The sequence below is a fragment of the Cyprinus carpio genome, chromosome B6 (assembly GCF_018340385.1).
Source record: "Cyprinus carpio isolate SPL01 chromosome B6, ASM1834038v1, whole genome shotgun sequence".
NCBI classification, from domain to species: Eukaryota; Metazoa; Chordata; class Actinopteri; order Cypriniformes; family Cyprinidae; genus Cyprinus; species Cyprinus carpio.
This window is the reverse complement of record NC_056602.1, coordinates 1,182,484-1,202,633: the sequence shown is the minus strand read 5'-3', so window position 1 is coordinate 1,202,633 and position 20,150 is coordinate 1,182,484. Positions and strand designations below refer to the sequence as shown.

Here is a 20,150-nt window from a genome sequence, read left to right as displayed (position 1 = left end):
TGTGCGTGCGTGCATGTGTGTGTGCATACATGCGCAGTTACTCTCCTCCTTTAATGCACTTTTATTTTACTCTTTTATTCACACTGGCTGGTCTCTGGAATAGAATGTGACCTTAAGCTCCATGTCTACAGCCGGCATGAGCTGCACATCAAAATGCATCAAAACTAAATCACTTCCATTATCCTCAATGCAGCTGTCTAGAGTTGCTTTCAGCTGACAGAGCTGTAGAGCTGCTCAAGCCACTTTTTTTCTCCCATCCATCTGGTAAACAATTATTTTATTAACAAAACCTTACATGTGTTGAATTAATTTTATTCTAGAAATGAAATTCTTGTTTTTCTGGTCAATGCTTTTTTTTTTATTTATTTAAATCATCTTGTCTTTTTAACCCTATGCAGTTTTATATTTATATGCGCAAACATTCTGTATAATTACTTTTAAATAATTTTTTATACAAATGGAGTTCTTCTGAAAATGATTAATTTCAATGAAAGCGTAGCTCAAGCTTACAGCTGATTGGTCAGTGTTAAAAACAAAAACAAATCCAGTGTAGACATGGTGTCAGGCTACATTCACACAACAAAGTGTCCAAACCTGATTTACTGCACTTTCCCCCAAAAATTCAATTTTTATCATATTTTATTTCAAAATAAAATGAGAAGAACTTTTCTTCATTCTTAGATCTAATATAAATGCAAGTACATTGCTGCATTTTTCAGTGTAATAATTAACATAGTGAATACACTATTGTATTAATTTTGAGGGTAAATCAAGCATGCAATTGTGACAACTGTTAAGTTAGACTGTCATAAAAAAAAAAGAGTAAAAAAAAAAAAAAAAACATTTATTTACTAAATATTTATTTTTGATTTAATATTTTGAAAAAATGCTGCCCGTTTATTGTCACATATAAATGCAATTTTTCTGTTCATACATCCTAATTGAATAAATGTGAGGTGTGAATGTAGCCTCTACTAACAGTGTAAAGGTCAAAGGTTAATGCTCCTGTTCACTCTCAGACAATTCCAGAGATTATTCAGTCCAGCTTCCTGTTTTTTTTTTTTTTTTTTTCTGTTTAATTTTGCTTAATTATTTTCTTAATTTAGTGCAATGTCAGTGTCATGTTTTTGCCACATTAATTACATTTACAAATCCTCTCACTGACTGTCAACAGGAGAGAAACATGTTAGTTTTTACTAAAAAAGGAAAAAAGAAAAGATGATTAAGGTAGTGGAAAAAGACAGAGCGAAAGAAAGAAAGCAAGAAGCAGCGTGAATATTCTGGAGTTAGACAGACAGTTATTAAATGATGGTGTCTAGAACAGTATATATATACCTGTGTGTTCATATTTGTGTCTGAGGAGGGAACTGCTCTTCTGGAATGTTTTGTCGCAAAGGTCACACGCGTACATACCACTTTCTGTTTTCTTAATCTTCTTCCTGGACAGACAGGCCTCGGGGTCGGCCATATCATCTAGACTGCTCAGATAATCTGCCGGCCCGTCGAGAAGCTCGCTCTGGAAAGAGACGGCGATCGTTAGCTCCTTGAGTTGATTATTATTTCTATTGTCATCACACAAAGCAGTTCACACTACAGTGCAACAATAATAAAAATAACAAATCACAAATTAATAAGCATTAGAATAAAACAAACATAAAAAAAACTGTTGTCATAAACAATTACTTACGATTATAATCAAAATCTAATATATTAAAAACAACATAATCTAATGATATATTTTATTAATATTTTAATGATTATTTGTAATGAAAACTTATATTAAACTGTATTTTTTCTTCTAAAATCTATTATACACTCAGATAAAATAGACAATAAATTGTAAATGACAGAATGGATCTACAGAGAACTTGCTTGTTTAATCTATTTATGTATTTCATGATTTTCTATATTTTTTTAACATAAAGAGATTAAAATTTAGCATGTAAATATGAATAAGATATGCATTTCTCAGCTAAAACTGGAGTAGTCTTATACAAATTAAACATTAAAATGTTTGCAACCTGAAAAAGAAAAAGCATGTAAAGGCAGGATATTGCAAATGAGGCCTTTCTCTCTTCTTAATCACACCTTATTCCATATATTTGCATTCAAATTTGGTTTAATTTCATACATGAAAGGGTGTTAGCGCAGTATTTATCTGAGCAGAGATTACCCCGATAGGCTTAAACTTAAATTAATGGGGAAAAAATATTATTACATTAGAAGCTAATAACAATAAGAAGAGAGTCTTAGTAGGGAATATTGCCACAGTCCTCTAATTTCAAACGGTAATGATTAAATCAAGAGGGGCACAAAATGGCCAAAACTGCAGCGACGATGCCCTCATTAAGGACAGCCGGCTCTGGACTGACAATGCTTCTGTGCACTCTCTTTTAAAAAGCTCTGTGCTATCGTTCCGCAATCAATTTGAGCTAAATGCCCTTAGCTGTATTTTTAAAATCTAATTTAATAACTTAGAATAGGAAACATTATTAATACTTTTTTATCAGAATGGTTTCCCCGATGTTAAACAGCCCTCAGCGCTGAGCTGTAATGAACATGGGGAGTGTGCATTATTAATCTTTATGCTCAAGCTCATTTCAGCTTTTCTCGATGTAGAAATGTAGGGGAAAAAAAGGAGCAAAATGAAAAAGGGGTAGAAATAAAGAGATAAGTCTAAGGTTCACTGACTCTCTATGTCTGTGATGTTTCTCACACCTGAGATGGGAAAAAGAGCAGCGGCGCCACAGGCACATCTACGCTAGAACGCCGAACACCTGACACTTTGACGTTTTCCTACTCTCGGTATCTTGGATGAGCCACTCAAGAACTGGCAACATAACCGACACCACTAAAAAAAATGGTGTATGGCACTAGAGGCATCGACATCTACCACAGGAACCACGGTTCTCTTTCATCGCCTCATCAGCCGCTGGGCGTGAGGTGAGCTCCCCTCTCCCGCTCTGAGAGGCTTTTAATTAGTGTCTGAATGAAGCCGAGCACCACTCACCAGAGAGACAGAAAAAAGAAACACAAGGCCTGAGGGTTTATGAAACAGTGAGTCCGTTATTTACCTGGAACCCTGGCTTCCGCTGGTATTTTCTCCTCTGCTGCATCTCGGCGAAGCTGGCCGCCCCTGCCGCATACGTGTAGGCCATGTGCGGCAAGAAGCTTATCTGGTCGAGGCTTGGGTAGGATCTCAGCCCCGGGAGACTGGCTTGTACCGGGGGCATAAACGTAGGGGGCGGAAATGCATTTTGGGGTGGCAAGGAGGTGTACAGGGGTTTGGCAGCAAAGGGGTTCAGACCAAACATTGGGCCCGAGCTTTTGTCCAGATTGCTGTTTGCATTGGGGTTGCCAAACTCCTTCTTGGACAGATAAGCCAAGTTGAGTGGCTCGTCTGCATGCTCCCGGGGCGTCAAGATGTGGTTATGGTCAGTGGGGGTGCTGTTTAGCTTGGGTCGGCTTTTCACAGTCAAGATGTGCTTTGGCTCCTTCATGAGCTTTGGCAATGAGAGGTCAAGAGGTTCAGCCTGCAGGTCCTCAGAGGTGAAGCTGTTGGGTGTGTAAGAGCTAGTGTGGGAGTTTTTGGAGGAGGTGGATGACAAGTTTAGAGGAGATGGCGTGTTGCTTCTGGAGTGGTCCAGCTTATCCCCCAGTGGCTTATGGTTGGAGAAGTGAGGGGTTTTGGAGAGCCTGAGTGGGGTGTCAAAGTTGTTAATGTTGTTATGAAGCTCAGGGATGGAGGGGGATGTGATGCGGTCAGTACCTTTGACCAAGGACATCGGAGACCGGATGCCTAACGAGTCTTTAGTGGGCGTGTGAACAGAGACCGGATGACCAGACTCCACATGGTTCCTGTCTAAAGGAGGAGTCCTGGAGTTTGCGTACTGAAAGACTTTCCTTTGCTCAAACCACTCTTTCACGAACTCCTGTGGAAGGCCGACCGCTATTGAGATTTTCAGTAGTTCTTCTGAGTTGGGCTCCATATTCATGGCGAAATAAGCTTTCAGCACTGACATGTGGTCCTTGTAGGGACTGATAGGGCTGTTGACACCCTTCTCAGGGATGATGGAGGGGTGCAAGAGGCCGTGTTTCTCAGCAAACAAGCCAGTTTTGTTCGTCGAGGCGGTCTGAGTGGGCTGAAGTACGGCCTTGATTTCCTCATTCATCTTGCAAAGGTAGCGCTCGTGCTGGTGCAGGGGAATGGGGCCAGGGAAAGTCTCTTTGCAATACTGGCAGGAGAAGGGTGTAAACATTAGATTATTATTCTCGTGCGTTTTGTCCTCTATACCTATATCTAGCATATGATTTGCCTTCTCTTTTTTGATATTGCTAATTTGCCTCTTAGAGTCCGTAGTCAAGCTCTGAAGGCAGGCTTTGGCTTCGTTGACCTTCTCAAGCGTGTAGTCTATGATGCTCTTGGTGGCACCGTTGTGATTGATGAGTGGAAGTGTGTTCTGGGGTCCACCGGGAGAGGTGAGCACTTGCTTCTGTTCCTCTATGTGGGAACCCAACTCCTTCATGTACGCCTTCAACTTGGAGATCTCCTCTGGCTTGCAGTCCATCTTTTGTCGACAAACTGTGTTGTCCACGATCTGCAGGACCCTCTGTACCTCGCTCAGGTTGTTTCCCAGTGATGGATATCCCAGCATTTGCCCCTCCATCCCCATACCCAGGTGCTGAAGGGGACTGTGGGAGTTATGAACACCCAGTGGGCTGCCTCCCCTCACACCACCATTTAGGAAGGGGCTGCCCGTACCGTAGCCATGAGAGGCCATCATCAGCTTATAGTCGTTGAAGTCCATTGGTTCGGATTTGATGTTGAGGTGGTTGGACTGGTCTTGCAGACCGAGGGGTTTGCCATTCTCCAGTTTGTGTCGTAGCTGTGATATGGCAGTGTTCGTAGGGGAGGACGATGCAGATGTCGGAGATGAACCCGTCTTCAAGTTGTTCCTCACCCTGCCATTGATGGCGATCAGTCCGATGCATTTCTTACTGCTTATGTGTGAACTGTAGGACCCGGAGTGCGAGAATCTCTTCTTACAGTTTGGACATTCGTATGGCTTCTCACCTACAGAGAATTTGATCACATCAAGAAGTGAGAGATGTTCTTATTGACACTGATTGCATTTCTTTAAAGTAATGAGTGTGTGCCCTCTTTTCATCTAATAAAACTTATTTAATGAAGAGATTACAAAGAAAGAATCCATTCATTTTGATGCAGAATCAAGAACAGTCTTATCTAAGGCAACGAGTTATGAAAGAAAGAAAAAGACGTACCACTGTGTATCCGCAGGTGCTCCTTTAGATGGTGTTTGTATTTGAAGGCCTTGCCACATTCAGTGCATTTGAACTTGCGGTTGCCAGAACTCTGGTTGAGTATCTGGTGCTGTGGATGAGAAAATATTCACATGAGCTTCTCTTGCACAAACACACAACAGGCAAGATTTCAGTGAATAATTTCATGACGGGCCAAATGGCTCCCATTGTAAAGCAACATCTTGCTTTGGTTGGGTGCATTTGAGCAGTGATAACAGAGCATCTCATACCTTTTCATTTCCTGACTCTAGAGCCAGAAACGCTGCACTGGCAGCGGAAAAAAAGAACAAAAAGAATCCTATTTTTAAGACTTTTTTCCTCTTTAGGGAGGCAGAAATGATCCACTTCATCTAATTTAGCATAATCATTCCAAATGAATCACGCATATTTAACCAACACATCCTTCAGATACCTGTGCAAAGAGTTCATTATGCAAAAAGGTGGGCTCGAATAAATATCGCAATTTCATAATTGGACACAAATTTGTAGACTGTTTAAAGGCTTCAAACGTCTCTTTAATAATGCGTGAATGCAGCTCGTAGGCAGGCACTTCATTTGCTGTTCAAAGTTAGAACATGAGCACTGCGCCCCTCGCATTTGCAATTCAAAGCAGAGCCTCGAAAATCAAAATATAACAACAATAACAACAACAATACGGGCGACAGTGCAGAGAAGCAGAGAGCGCACCAGGCGAGCACAATTAATTCAGAGTGGGAGGTGAGTATGTCGAACGGGCAGAGGAACACAAAAGGCCTGTGAGCGCCGCCCATGATCGGCTCCGACAACTGGTGGGGAGAGAGAGAGGCCTGCATTCCACTGGAGACAGATGGCATAAAGCACAGGACACAGGGAGGATTGTTCAAACAGCGGCAACCTTCAAACATCAAGCAGGGAGCCGGGCGGCCCACGGTGGGGAGGGTCCCCACCATTCGCTCATATGTTGCTGAGTCGCATAAACAAACAGCAACAGCTGCTTTACGCCCCCCATCTTCCCTCTGAGGATGGAGGCAGGTTTTAGTCCCACCATCACCCTCGATGTGATACAGTCACTCCGTCGGCCTAATTGTGACTGGCAGCAGCAAGAGGAGAGGGATTTTTCCACCCGGCGTGATGCACTTGCGCTAAGTATGTCAAGCATGATGTGGGCGGGGCATTTGATTGGGTATTTGCATGTTATTGGGCTTAGCAAGTATCGGTAAACCAGAGTCATGTACACACGTAGAGTGCTCTACTGCACATCACGGACTGATTTCAATGGCCATTGGATTTTTAGAAAACAGCAAATTTTCAACAGGAAAGTCTTTCAAGATGAAGCGCACAAACAAAGACCAACAAATAGGAAGTAATTTGTGGATTAGAGAGGTCACGGGTCCAGAATGGGCCATCTGTTCATGTTTTGAGCAGCCTGTGGCATCAGGTGAAGAAGTTGGCAACTCGTCGTGTATCAAATCAGTCTGTTCTAGTCAGAACGTTGTGTCTGAGAGATAAAAGAGCTGCTGTACCTCATACTGGATGATTACAGTAGCAATTCTGATGTCACACTGCGCTTTGAGTTGTAAAGCTAAGTTTTAAGTGGTTCAGTCTCTAGAGAGAGCAGCGTGACACTTTGCTTTTACCTGCTTTATTTGCAAGTAGAGACCCAGTGTATCTGCTTGTTTATAGAGGGGAATGTGTCTTATATTAGACACGACAGCAACAACAACCAATATAATGTGTGTAAATAATGCTACAACAGATTGTTAAGAGAGAAAAAAAACGCAGAGTGCTCGGCTCACGTTTATCATTTACACACATGGAAATGATGATGTGTTACTCTGTCACCGCAGACAAACTGATTTTTAAAGAACATAAAAAAGAAAACCTAAAGAGCGGATACAATTTCGAAATTGGAAATTAACATAGTCATTCGATCGTGAATATAAGACTGCAGAATCATATCAGAGCAGGCCATCAAAAAACCATTTAGACCTCAATTAAGGCTATAACCATTAAAAGATCTGCATCTTCAAAATGCCATGAAAAATTAATAATGATTGCCAATCAAAATGATATCTTTTCTCCGAGGGAATACAGCACATTAGATACAGAGCTAGAGTGAGGCGGAGAGAGAGAGTGAGAGAGGAAGTGCGGCTCACCTGATCTCGTCCTGGCTTGTGTGTGGCCATATGTCTCTCCAGCTGAGTGCGGTAACCAAATGTGTAGCTGCACAGAGGGCAGGCAAAGTTCTCCTCGTTTTTCTCGTGCCGGTACTTGATGTGTTCCTTTAGGGAAGTCAAGCGTTTGTAACCCCGGTCGCAGTAGGGGCAGGTCAACAGTTGGGCGAAAGCATCTGGAGTTCCAGGTGGCAGGTCTGCAGCAGAGAGAGAGGGGCAGCGGGCCAAAAGGTCAGCAAATCAATGGCAGCGAATGGGCGCTGTGCCCAGGGTGGTACGAGGAGGTATCTGTACAATCTGCTCCACTGTGTGCCGCCGTCAAAGTTGGCACTGCCACCCATACACGCACTCACGCCAATGCATGAACACACACAGTAGGTGCGTTCGAATTCACACAACTCTATGTGATGGAAGAAATATAACACATTCATGTTTTAAACTATTTTCCACTCCTAAAGTGGGAACATACTAGTGACAGACAGATATGTTAGCCAGGCTCATAATTGGGTTCTTGTTTTAAACTATTTTCCACTCCTAAAGTGGGAACATACTAGTGACAGCTGAGACCTAAAGTGGGAACATACTAGTGACAGACAGATATGTTAGCCAGGCTCATAATTGGGAGCATTTTGGAAATGACTAACTTGTGTCCATCTTATTTGTATGATAATTGCAGTTATAGCATTGTTTTAGCCACTAGCCACCTCAGCTTTGTAGATATTAAAGAAACATATTTAATATTCATATAAAAACATTTGATAACACTTGACTACTTGAAGCCTTTATATATGGACCTCATAATATATTGTAAGATCTCATGAATAATTATAACCACAGACAGAATGCATTATAACTCTTACCTATATATATATATTTTACACCTTTAGAAAGTATAATACATTAAAACAATATATTGCACTATAACAAGTAATCTGCAAATATTTTGGTTACTATTATTTCTGAAAAGATATAGTGCATTATAACGTACTTTGCATTAAATTTCAAATTTATTACGAGGAATTTAATGCAAAGTACGTTATAATGCACATATACAATATCGTTTCAGAAATAATGGTAACCAAAATATGTGCAGATTTCTTGTTATAGAGTTCACATTACACATTAAGACATCAAGTAAAGTATTACCAAACATTTTTATATTAAAATTGTATGTGTGTCGGTTCTATGCAGCTTACGGTAACATTATTGTTTTTGTATATGGGTCGCCACTTGGTGTTCAAAATTAAATCTGGGTCTGGGAGCCACAGAATTGGCCTTGGCTTCTTTGGATTGTGTCAGAATAAACTGCTACTAACCCTAACTGGCTAAAAGCAGTTGTTTAAAATGGTTTAAACCTGAACACAGTGCAATTGCTGACGGTGTTTGGGGACCAGTTGTGTTCTCTCTGTTGTAATCACTTCTGGTGGCTTGCACGTCTAATTTTTCACATGTTCTTCATAAGAGAGGTATGCAGCGTAACGCGCCCCGGCTGCCCCCCTCGGGATGGGAAATTTAGGGTTTATGATTTCATCACTCGGACAGCTGCACGTCGCTCTAAAGGTAAACACTCCGGCATGCAGCCAATCAGACGGCGGCAACAGCTGCCCTGCATTCTCACCGTTCTCCTCGTGTCCGTTGGCTTCAGGCGTGGCGAGGCGGGAACGGGAGAGTTCCTCCGGTGCCTCGGGGTAGATGATGGCTGTGTCTCCTCTCTGGAGGTATTCGGCAATGCTGACCACATGACTTTCACTGTCCACCAGTTTACGCTTCCCAAAGAAATCCTCAAACTCAGTAGCACAGTGTACGCTCTTCACTAGAATCACAGAGAGAGAGAGAGAGAGAGAGAGAGAGAGAGAGAGAGAGAGAGAGAGAGAGAGAGAGAGAGAGAGAGAGAGAGAGAGAGAGAGAGTTTAAGTAAAACCTGGATTCTTGCTTGCATGTGAAAAATATGGTGCGCTGGAAGGTGACGGAAACATGCGGCAGCAGCTGTGATAAAAAGAACGTAAGAACATTAGAGGAACGTTCTGGGAGGGATACGTCTAAATTACTGCCTTATCTAGCCACCTAATGGCCACTAAAATAAGAAATATGAGTTAATCTAACAGGAGAACCATTGGAATTGTGGAAAAGCTTTTAACGATAAACCCTTTTTTCTACTTTTAAATGTATCTGAGGCAGTCAAACAAGGAGCAGAAACATATGATGTAATCCCAACATCACATCCTAGATCTCTAATCGAACTCCTAACTAGGTGGATTCTGATAATTACATTAAAATGAGGGGGAATTTTATCAACAGGGCTGAGGCTGTGTGTTTTTTGGCAAATGAAAATCATCATGAAAATGCCCACAGAAATAAAAATCACAAATCAAATGTCTTTAAAATCTCAATTGTTTCTTAAAGACAGCAGTGAGATTGAATAAAGAGTTTTCCTGCTTCTCAGATGTTCCTCCTGAGAAAAAAGACTCCGGTAATCTCTTGTGTCTCTTCTAAAGGTTCAGAAGAGATCTCAACAATGAGCTTAGATTTGCCAAGATATCAAAGTCAGCGATCAAAAGTTGGAGATCTCAGTGTGAATCTCATCAAATCATTGAGCTGCTCCACATTCATTTTATAGCTCTGTACTCTTAATGGATGACAGCTAGTCACTCAATTGCAAATCTTATGAGAAACATCTGAGAACAACAAGAAACATCACTGAGAAGTGAGTATTGAGCTGTGAAAAAAACATCTTCTGAGCAATAAAATTTGCTCATATGGAAAATTAGTGTATGTAAAAAAATAGACACAAAGACAGCGTCATAATTGTTTCTCCACATCATTCCTCTACAAGAGCAGATACAAGAAACCGAAGGTGTTTTACGTTATTATGTAACAGAATATTATCTAACAGAGAATAAATAGCTCATATTACAGCGGAAAGAAAACGCATGTTCGGCTTGAGGTTTTATCAGCTACCTTTTAATTAGGATGAGCTAGTGTAAGGTATAAACTCTGCACTGAGGTTTGTCTGACAGTAAACATTTTGATCGTCTCATTTGTTCAAAGGTCGAGCCGCTGGGCTGTGTCGCTGTCAAAAATGTCTTGAAAATGTCAGAGAGCCGGCAGCCCTTTAACATTATTTAACAGAGCAAATGATTTCCCTCCTCTCTCATTACTAGACCAGCCTCGCTATCATTCATGTGAACACGCGTGAGCACCGCGGCCCGACAAATGAACACGTTTAGCTCCTCGCTGCTGTGGGTTTTGTGGCTTACATGATCTAAACAAATCGAGTTTGCGCTCAAATTAGATTTTGGCCTGAAATGCGATTTGGGGAAGTTCGTGCTCGCAGAAGAAAGCGCTCTAAAGTCGACGTCCTAATGTTTTCCTTTCGCTCCTGACGCTGGAGCCGAGAACATCCCTCCCTGCAGAGGAGGATCGTGGGCCGCGCAGCGGAGCTGTTTATCTCTGGAGTGTGTGTCTAACATTAGAAAGCTTTATTAAAACTACACATCCTTCCTCCTGAACTACATCAGCGATGACAGCTCAAACACGGCATAACGGTGTTTCTCATAAAACAAACCCTTGTGTGTGTGATGATGATGTCAAACAGAGAGCAGGAATCACTTGGATGATTGTGGATTCATATGAACAATGTCGATGTGCTTCTGCTGCGTAAATCTCAACAGTGGAATCCTTTTTAAGTTTGCACGAAATGCTGCATCACAGACATGCTAATAGAGCGCAACAATCTCCATTAATTTTCTCCTTAGGGAAACGATTTTTAACAATAACTGATAAACCTTTAAAGACAGACCTGTTGTGAGCTCTAAGGTTGTTAATCAACTATATATGCTTGCGATAAACCCATCTGCTCATATTATTATTAATATTTTTTTTTAAGTACCCTTGTTTAATAGCACTATAAAGACTACATTACCCATGAGGAAGTAGAAAAATTCCACCAATCAGAAAGCTGCTGCGAGAAAAGTGCACCAATCCCATGAAGCACCTGAACGATGTAATTAAGTCTCCCTATGCTCTCAAAATACTTACATATTTGTATATATGCATATTTTGCGATCAACTTCAAATCTATTCTTTCTATAGATTCAATCAACTTTAAATTAATAGTTTTAGATTTCTCAACCGTTTTTAATTCCATCCGTAATGCTTCATGGGACTGTAGTTCTTTCCCTCACTTAAGCCATTAAGCACACATTCTTGTCTTTTTGTCTGATTTTCTTTGACTTTCAAATAGAACCATATAACGCTTCGTGGCTTAAAGACTTCTTTTTAAAATCCCTATGGGAAAAATGAATGGGAAAAATACTTCCAGAGCTGCTGAATAAGTGGGCAAGACTAATGCACTCTATATCAATACAGCAAATCAACATGGTCACATGACTCACCTGTACCGTTCCCAACCGGCTCTAAAGCGGCATCAGGCCCCATGGTGTCATAGTCTCCCTTCAGCTCATCTGTAAAAGAGAGTCAGACAGGAGAGGAGAGTCTATTAGCTCACTGACACACTGCATCTGGACAGAAAACATCTTGTTCTGCATCTCGTGTAGGACTCAGAATGACCCACTTATTTATTTTGACTGAAATCAATCGATCGAACACACACACACAGAGGAGAGGAGAGGAGAGGGTGGTGGTGGGAAAAGAGAGGGGAAAATTAGGGGTTAGGTTAGAGTGTTTTATATACATGTGAAAGAAAACAGAGCGAGAGAGAGACAAATAGAGAGATAGAGAGAGACGGAGAGGATGAGTCTTCTGATCTCCAGTGCTCCGTGTCTCTGGCACACAAACCAAACACTGAGTCTCTAATCAAACCACTGACATCATGAGAAACACAAACGCAGGAACACATCACTGCATCAACTCTCTGCTTTTAACATCATCATTCTGAGATCAGTTATCAGCGTTTCACCTGCTATTGCAAGGCACCTGAGAACATCTAAAAATAATACAATTGATTTATGTGATGAAATTTTATCACCTTTTCTCTGGTGATCACTGTCTTCAAAGTGAATGCCAAATATATGTACTGTATATATACCATACTATAAATATAAATGAACTGTTTATATTATTTATATATAAATATAAATCCACCTTTTTATAGTTTATAGGGATTAAAAAACATTGCATGGCTAGATAAAATGAATTCATTCATAAAATAAAACTATTAAAGTATATGTAAAAAACATAAAATATAATGTTTTAAATGTGTTAACACCTTAGAATTTATGTTTATAATTTATATATTTTAATTTATTCCAACACTAATAAAAAAAGAAAAAAATGCTGTGGAACTATATTACAATATTTATTTTTAAAAGCTATATTTTTAAAATAACAAACATTTAAATGTTTTTATTTATTATTATTATTATTATTAATTATTTACAACAACAACAATTATAATAATAATACATTACTATGTAACAATATTATATATATCAATATTGTTTTTCAATTATTCTTTTAATTTTACATGTTTTTTTTTATTTCTTGAGTTTTTTCGAGTTCTTTTGATCTTTCCAGATTTTTTTTATTATTATTATCATTATTATTATTCTGCTACACAGAGCTTGTACTAGAATCCACAGTTTGGATTCCTCTTTTTTTCTCCTTCTTGTTTCTCACAGTTTTACTATCAGTGTTTGGGGGGACAGGGATCAAATATTGCAGTAGGAGGTGAGCTAGTCCTCCTCAGTTTGGAGAGCCGAGGGAGTTGTGTGTTTTGAGGTGGTCGGGGAGTAAACAGGCGCCTGAAGGAGACCTGTGTTGAATCTATTCCTCCTGATGATTTCACTCCATCCGTTCGGTTTACTCTTAAAACACTCAGGTCTGTACGGGCCGTTAGCATGCTCTGTGAAAACACACGGCTCCCGTCTGAACCTCCTGACTATCTGAGGTCCTTGGAAGAATCCGAAATACAAGAAAAGATGGAGAAAAAAAAACAAAAACAGAAAGACAAGGGTGGGGAGGAACGCAGGTGATTTATTTAAAGTCTCCATCAGTGATAACAATGCCACACACTAGTCAAGGGAATTATGGGAGATGAGAGCGAGTCAAGGACGACACCAATGCAGCAATCTGACTGACCGGAGCAAACAGACAAGAAAAGAGCGAGGGAGAGCATGCTGGGCTTATCTCAGGACAGAACTATGTGCTGAGGTACCAGTGCAGACACTCCGGCACCAAACAAAAACAAAGAGACACAGAACGAAAGAGCTCAAGTTTGAAAAGAGTGCACAAAATAGAAAAAGAGAGAGAGAGAGACTTTGGCGTCTTCCTCCAGAGCTAATGAACATCACCCCAGCAGCACAGAATCACACACACACACACACACACACACACACACACACACACACACACACACACACACACACATCATGGAATTGCAACACAACTGAATCACAGACATTCCGGCTCCAAGAGGGTTTATCAAATTAAAGGAACGTTCCGGGTTCAATATGAGTTAAGCTCTATCAACAGCATTTATGGCATCATGTTAAAAATAATAACAACAAATATATCACTGGCTATCAAAGTTTACTTTAAAACTTGTTTACTTAATATTCAAATATATACAAGAACCTTAATTGCAAACACGGGACTGTAGTTGCTTTAGAGAATGCGGCAGGGTTATCATTGTTAACTAAAAATACTTAAAAATAAATAAAACGTTATCTTAAGTAAAATTACTGTTAACCAAAATTATATATATATATATTTGCACCCAAATTAACTTCTTTTATTTCAGGTACTTCCCAAGGCATTTCTCATTTTCGGTAAAGTACTAAAACAACTAAACTAAAACCATAAACAATTGTTGAAATAAAAACGTTAACTTTAATAAAATAAAGAGCATAAATAAAACAAAATGAAATAAAAAGAAAACTATGATAAAATAAAAATTATAAAAGAACAACATTACTACAACTTTAACTAAATTATAAATCTAAAATTATAAATCTAAATAAAAAAAAAAAATATATATATATATATATATATATATATATATATATATATATATATATATATATATATATATAATATAATATATATATATAATAAAATTAAATAAAAGCAACATATAACCCCCTCGTAAGACCACATTCAGTGCTAATTTACTCTCATATGTAACAGTGGATGTGGGCTTATGAAAGTGGGTTGCCACGATTCCCATTTCTGTGATATTCTACCTCATCTCAAACAGTTGGGGTCTTGAAAGGGGTCTTTAGTTCAAAGAAGTGTGAGAAATCCTGGACTAAAAATGGCCAAAAATGCTTGGATTCTCCGAACCAATGTAAATAATGAAGCCGGCAGCTCTCCTGAAGGAAAATCAGACTTCATAGTATTCCTAATTCCACTACCCCGGCTTTTTTTGGGCCGTATTAAATTTTTAGACTACTGAACGCCCCCTCTTTTCTCTCGGCTCTGTGCACAGCTAGTTTCATTTAGCAGAAATGAATAGCGAAGAAGTGCTCATTTAGATGGTCTGTCTTCCATGGGCTCTCACCCTCCTATGTTTCTGTCATACGCTTCTAAGAATCATTGACTTCTTATTACACATGTAAATGGCTATCATAAAAAATAAAAATTTCATTTAAGATTCTTAATGACTTGAGCAGCAGCCTGGGCCTCCCTTAATGATTACCTCTCTCCTCATTAAGAGTATTTATCTCTCTGCGTCTCTGACTGCGCCTCCCGCACCAATGATGCTTGCAGGAGGAAACCGGGAGCCGCGTTTACAAGGATACGCGACGCTCTGCTATTACTGCAATTACCAATGATGCTCTGCAAACCGGGCCGAATGCACCTACGACAATTACAGGCAGAAACGGGTCTTATGTGATAATTACAGAGAAGCGTTCTGCTGTAGTTGCACTGGAAGTGAGAGCAGCCTTCAACAAAATATGAGGGACAACATACAGAGGAGAGGGGTGTGTCTAAGGAAGAGAGGTTGGGTCTAAGATGTAATGGGTGTGGCTACAAGATGAGGGCAGAGGATGTGTCTAAGCCGAAGAGAGTGACTAAAAGAGGACGAGTGTCTAAGGGGAGAAGGTGTGAGTCACTATGAGATGAGGGGTGTGTCTAAAGAGAAGAGAGGGTGTGGGGTATGAGAAGATGAGGGGTCTAAAAGAGGACATAGGGTGTGTGTGAGCGAAGATGGGCATGTCTAAGAGATGAGAGGGTGTGCCCTAAGAGAAAGAGGGGTGTGGTCTCAACAAGAGATGGGTTTTTCTAAGAAAGAGTGGTGTTTTCCAAGAGGAGAGAGGGTGTTGTCTACGATAATATGGGTGTGTCTATGAGTTTGAGAAGAGGGTGTGTCTAGAGGAGGAGAGGGTGTGTTTATGAGATAGGGTGTGTTTGTTGAGTTGAGAGGGGGTGTGTCCTAAAGGAGAGAGGGTGTGTCTATGAGGAAAATGAGTTGAGAGAGGTTTTTCTAAGAGGAGAGAGATGATAAATTGGGTGTGTCTATGAGTGAGAGGGTGTGTCCCAAGAGGAGAGAGGGTGTGTCTACGATAATATGGGTGTGTCTATGAGTTGAGAGGGTGTGTCTAAGAGGAGAGAGGGTGTGTTTATGAGAATATGGGTGTGTCTATGAGTTGAGAGGGTGTGTCTAAGAGAAGGTGTGAGTGTCTAAGAGTTGACAGGGTGTGTCTAAGAGAAGGAGGGGGTGTGACTAAGATAAGACGGGTGTGTCTAAGAGAAAAGAGAATGTGTCTAAGAAGAGAGAGGGTGTGTCTAAGAGAAGATGTGAGTTACTAAGAGAGGAGGGGGTGTGACTAAGATAAAATGGGTGTGTCTAAGAGATGAAAGGGTGTTTCTAAGAGAAGATGTGCATGTATAGGAGAAAAGAGGATGTGTCTTAGTGAAGATGGGTGCATCCAAGATAAAACAGGGTGTTGTCTTTGATGGAAGGGGTGTGTTTTCTTAAAGGAAGTGGTCATAACTCACCGGTACCATCGACTGATGCACTCAGCAAGTCGTTTTCATGCCAGACGTTCTCTATTCCACTGTCCTTCATATCATCTTCATCATCCACAGTCTTCCTCAGCAGTGTGTGACCCTGGGTCGGAGAGGGCGGAGCCACAGACTCTTGATTGACGAGGCTGACTGGACTCCCCACCCCATTGAGCAAGCCGTCCTCCTCCGACACCAGAAGTCTGTCCTCTTCTTCCGTCTCAGATCCGGTTTCTACAACGTTCTCATATTCCAACACTGTCAAAAAAAACACATATACAGATTACAGATTATTAAATTATCACTTAGCTTGTGCATGTATGTGATACATAAACTATGAATGAGTATTAAACTCCTCTGGGATGCGTTAATAAAGGAATGCCTGCTGCCATGCAGATTTAAATATTTTTTTCATCTGTGCATTGTTTAGTTTGGTGAGTGAGAGTATGCCAGCACACACACACACACACACACACACACACACAAACACACACACACAACACACACACAAAGCACAGTCTATCTTAACATTCCCCTGTGGACAAAAAGATTACACTAGGGGCTCTGTTCCTAACATGATCTTTGGCTAATCCACTGGTCTGCACTTGCCTCCCGAACAACTGCACAACAGGTGCAAATTAAAATGAAAACGGTGCATGTGTGTGCGTATGTGACCTGGGCTGAATACCAATTGACTGGGGAAACAAAACCTTTTCAAGAGGTGTGACCACAAGGGTTTAGGCAAGTTCAGACTGAGTAATGCTCTCTGTGAGAGAAAGAACCCAAGAAAAGAGACAGAGAAAGAGGGAGGGAGGAAATAAGAATAGAAAAGCCAAAAGAATAAGTGAGACATTCAGACTTGATGTGTGGTCCAGATATACCTTCAACACATTTACATTCAAAACACCCTTCACACGCCCAGTGACCGGACGCAATATTTCTGGACGGGCTGTAACACTTCCACGAGTCTGATCGCAGAAAAGGCAGTTCTGAAGTGAAAGTATGGGCTTCGCATCGGCTGCTTCAACTGCATGTTCACAAACCAGAAAGATCCTTATTAATCAAGGATGCTTTAAAATGATCGAAAGTGACAGTATAGACATTTACGATGTTACAAAAGATTTCTATTTAAAAATAAATGGTGTTCTCTGGAATTGTCTATTCATCTGTGTATCCTAAAAAAATAAAATGCATCACGGTTTCCATAAAAATAATAGGCAGCACAACCGTTTTCAACATTGCTAATAATCAGAAATGTTGTTTTAATGTTTTTTTTTTGTTTTTGTTTTGTTTTTTGAGCAGAAAATCAGCATATTATAATGCATATTAAATGTATTATTTAAATTCAGCTTTGATCACAGAAATAAATGATATTTAAAAATATATTCACATAGAAAACTGTTATCTGAAATGTAAATAACATTTTACAATTTTACTATTTTTACTGTATTTTTGATCAAGTAAATGCAGCCAGAAAAGACTTCTTTCAAAGACATCTTTACCAACACCACACTTTTGAATGGTAGTGGGCATTTAAATACCTTCTGACCATCACATCAGAGCAGACTGTGATGGTACAAAGACATTTGGATGTTTAAAAGAGATTCTCAAAATGAGTAACCGTGTGCTCATGAACAGGTTACCGACAGACAGAAGGAGAGAAAGAGAGAGACAGAAAGAGAGAGACAGCGCTTCTACAAAGTAGAAATGACATCTTGAGAAGTTAAAAACAAAATCCATCAACTTTGTACTCGCTGCTGGAAGATATGAAAAGGCCGATAGATAATGATGATGGGTTGGGTGGAACTTCAGATGGAGTAAAAAATCTGGAGCGAGAGCATTGTTTGGCTGACAGACAGCCTATCACACGGTATGCCGGTATTGTGCTCTTCAACACAATAATTCCAACTGCTAATGTCACGGCAGCCATTACAGTGATTCCTCACCTCGTCTCTAATCAGTCTTTGTGTTTCCAGAGCGGCGCAGACACAAAGAAGCGATAATGTTTACTTGCTGGCTAAGTTCTTCCTCTGATGGACACTCTCTATTCGTCGGCGGTCTTCTGCGAGTGTCAAAGGGAAAAACAAAGGCGATTACGGCTGCCATTTCTCGCGCGCCGATGCTACCTGCTCCTCTGCTTTTGATTTCAAAACAAATATAAATAAAAGGAACATCTCTCACTCCGATGCCACAGATAATTTAAAATGACATTCCTAATTGCCCCAGTCACCGTTTAATGTTGGGCTTAACCTACGCGCCGCTCGCAGACAGGCCTGTCATTTCTGCGGATGATAATCGCAGGGCCGCGCGAGATGGTATTCGATCGCCCGCTTTCTCAACGCTCAACAAATAAAAAAAAAAACGCGCAAAACTTAGACGACTACAAACCAGAGGAACTTACTCAAAGACGTTAAAAGGAGTGTGACAGACATTCTGCACTCATTAACTGTTAACAAAAAAAGCACATTTAAAAGAGTCTTTGTCTTCTGGCAAAATAGCACAAAAATACCCACATTTTTCTTCAAAGAAATTCCCTGTAAAATGAATTCAGGGTTTTTATAGTTAACTAACACTCAAATCAATAAAATAAATAAATAAAACAAACAAAGTGTTAATTGAAATTGAAATAAACTACTAAACTAAAAATAAAGTACAAGTAAGGTAAGATAGATAAAAAAGGTCTACAAATATACTAAAACTTTAAAATTGAAGTGAAAACAGAGAATAGACATATTCAGTCGTATTCAAAATATTAACAAAAACTAAAATGTGTGTATAGGTACTGAAATAACACTGATCTCCAACTAATAGCATCTGGCATGGAACTAATGAGCCCCCCCACTATCAGTTATGTAAATAAAAAGTGGCAAGCCTTTTGATATCGCTCACCTCAACTTCCTGTTTCAAAAGGAAATGTGTCATGAAATCTGTGCTCATCAAACCACAAATTCTGTCCTTTTGTCCCTAAAGAAAGAGCTCCAGTCTTCTCCAATTCATCATCAGCAGGAGAATCTGTTTAAAACCCAATGGTTTCTCGTGTCAGCTGCAGAAGGGCCTCACAATGAAGCCAGAAATACAGGCAGACAAACTGAAAACAGAGTATCCTGCTTTCTTTTCTATCATTTGAATCCAATAATCCACACGAGAGTTGAGGAGTTTAGTGTCTCTGAAATTCTCCGAGTGCTTCAGGGTGGGTTTCTCTCTCGCTGCAACACAAGCTCAACCCGAGGGCCTCGCAGCGGTCCGCTAGATGAGCCCAGAGACGAGCCTGTGGCCCTGGCGCTGTGTGTGTGTGTGTGTGGAGGTGACAGACTCCCTGCAGGTAAACCTACATACTGCGCTCGAGTCGTCAGAGCTAATGGGAGGAGACATGAACCGTGCTGAAGATAACCGGCCCTCCGCATGCCGCCTCACACATGCAGATCACCTGAAGCTCCAACAATGCATTTAAACGCTCAGATTTTCCTTTCACTTCAGGTTTCAGAGATTGCAAAATCTCAACAAGGTTCAATTTGTTAACATTAGTGAAGTAGATTAGTTAATGTGAACTAACAATGAAAAATACTCTTAAAGCATTTAGTTAATATTAATGTAAAAAGTCATATCTGTTAATATTATACTAACAATGAACAGTTGCCATATTTATCTCATGTTAACAAAGATGAATACATACTGTAACAAATGTACTGCTCATTAGTTAACGCATAA

The 20,150-nt window shown here is 40.2% G+C and overlaps 1 protein-coding gene across 4 annotated transcripts in view; it reads right to left on the bottom strand.

The window, feature by feature from the left end:
• The window catches only part of zeb2b (zinc finger E-box binding homeobox 2b), a 79,001-nt gene that overhangs the window by 3,546 nt on the left and 55,305 nt on the right, over nucleotides 1–20,150 (bottom strand). Inside the window, exons 1-8 of one of the 4 annotated variants that reach the window (XM_042725282.1) lie at nucleotides 19,332–19,518; nucleotides 16,437–16,700; nucleotides 11,870–11,938; nucleotides 9,094–9,288; nucleotides 7,458–7,672; nucleotides 5,284–5,392; nucleotides 3,075–5,074; nucleotides 1,336–1,516 (exon numbers count right to left, since the gene is read on the bottom strand). In XM_042725282.1, the coding sequence (XP_042581216.1) occupies nucleotides 1,336–1,516; nucleotides 3,075–5,074; nucleotides 5,284–5,392; nucleotides 7,458–7,672; nucleotides 9,094–9,288; nucleotides 11,870–11,938; nucleotides 16,437–16,506 (2,839 nt within the window). In that variant the 5' untranslated portion in view covers nucleotides 16,507–16,700; nucleotides 19,332–19,518. Of the gene's footprint in view, nucleotides 1–1,335; nucleotides 1,517–3,074; nucleotides 5,075–5,283; nucleotides 5,393–7,457; nucleotides 7,673–9,093; nucleotides 9,289–11,869; nucleotides 11,939–16,436; nucleotides 16,704–19,331; nucleotides 19,519–20,150 lie in introns of those variants that run through there. The other 3 variants (XM_042725279.1, XM_042725281.1, XM_042725280.1) reach the window with 3 other exon arrangements.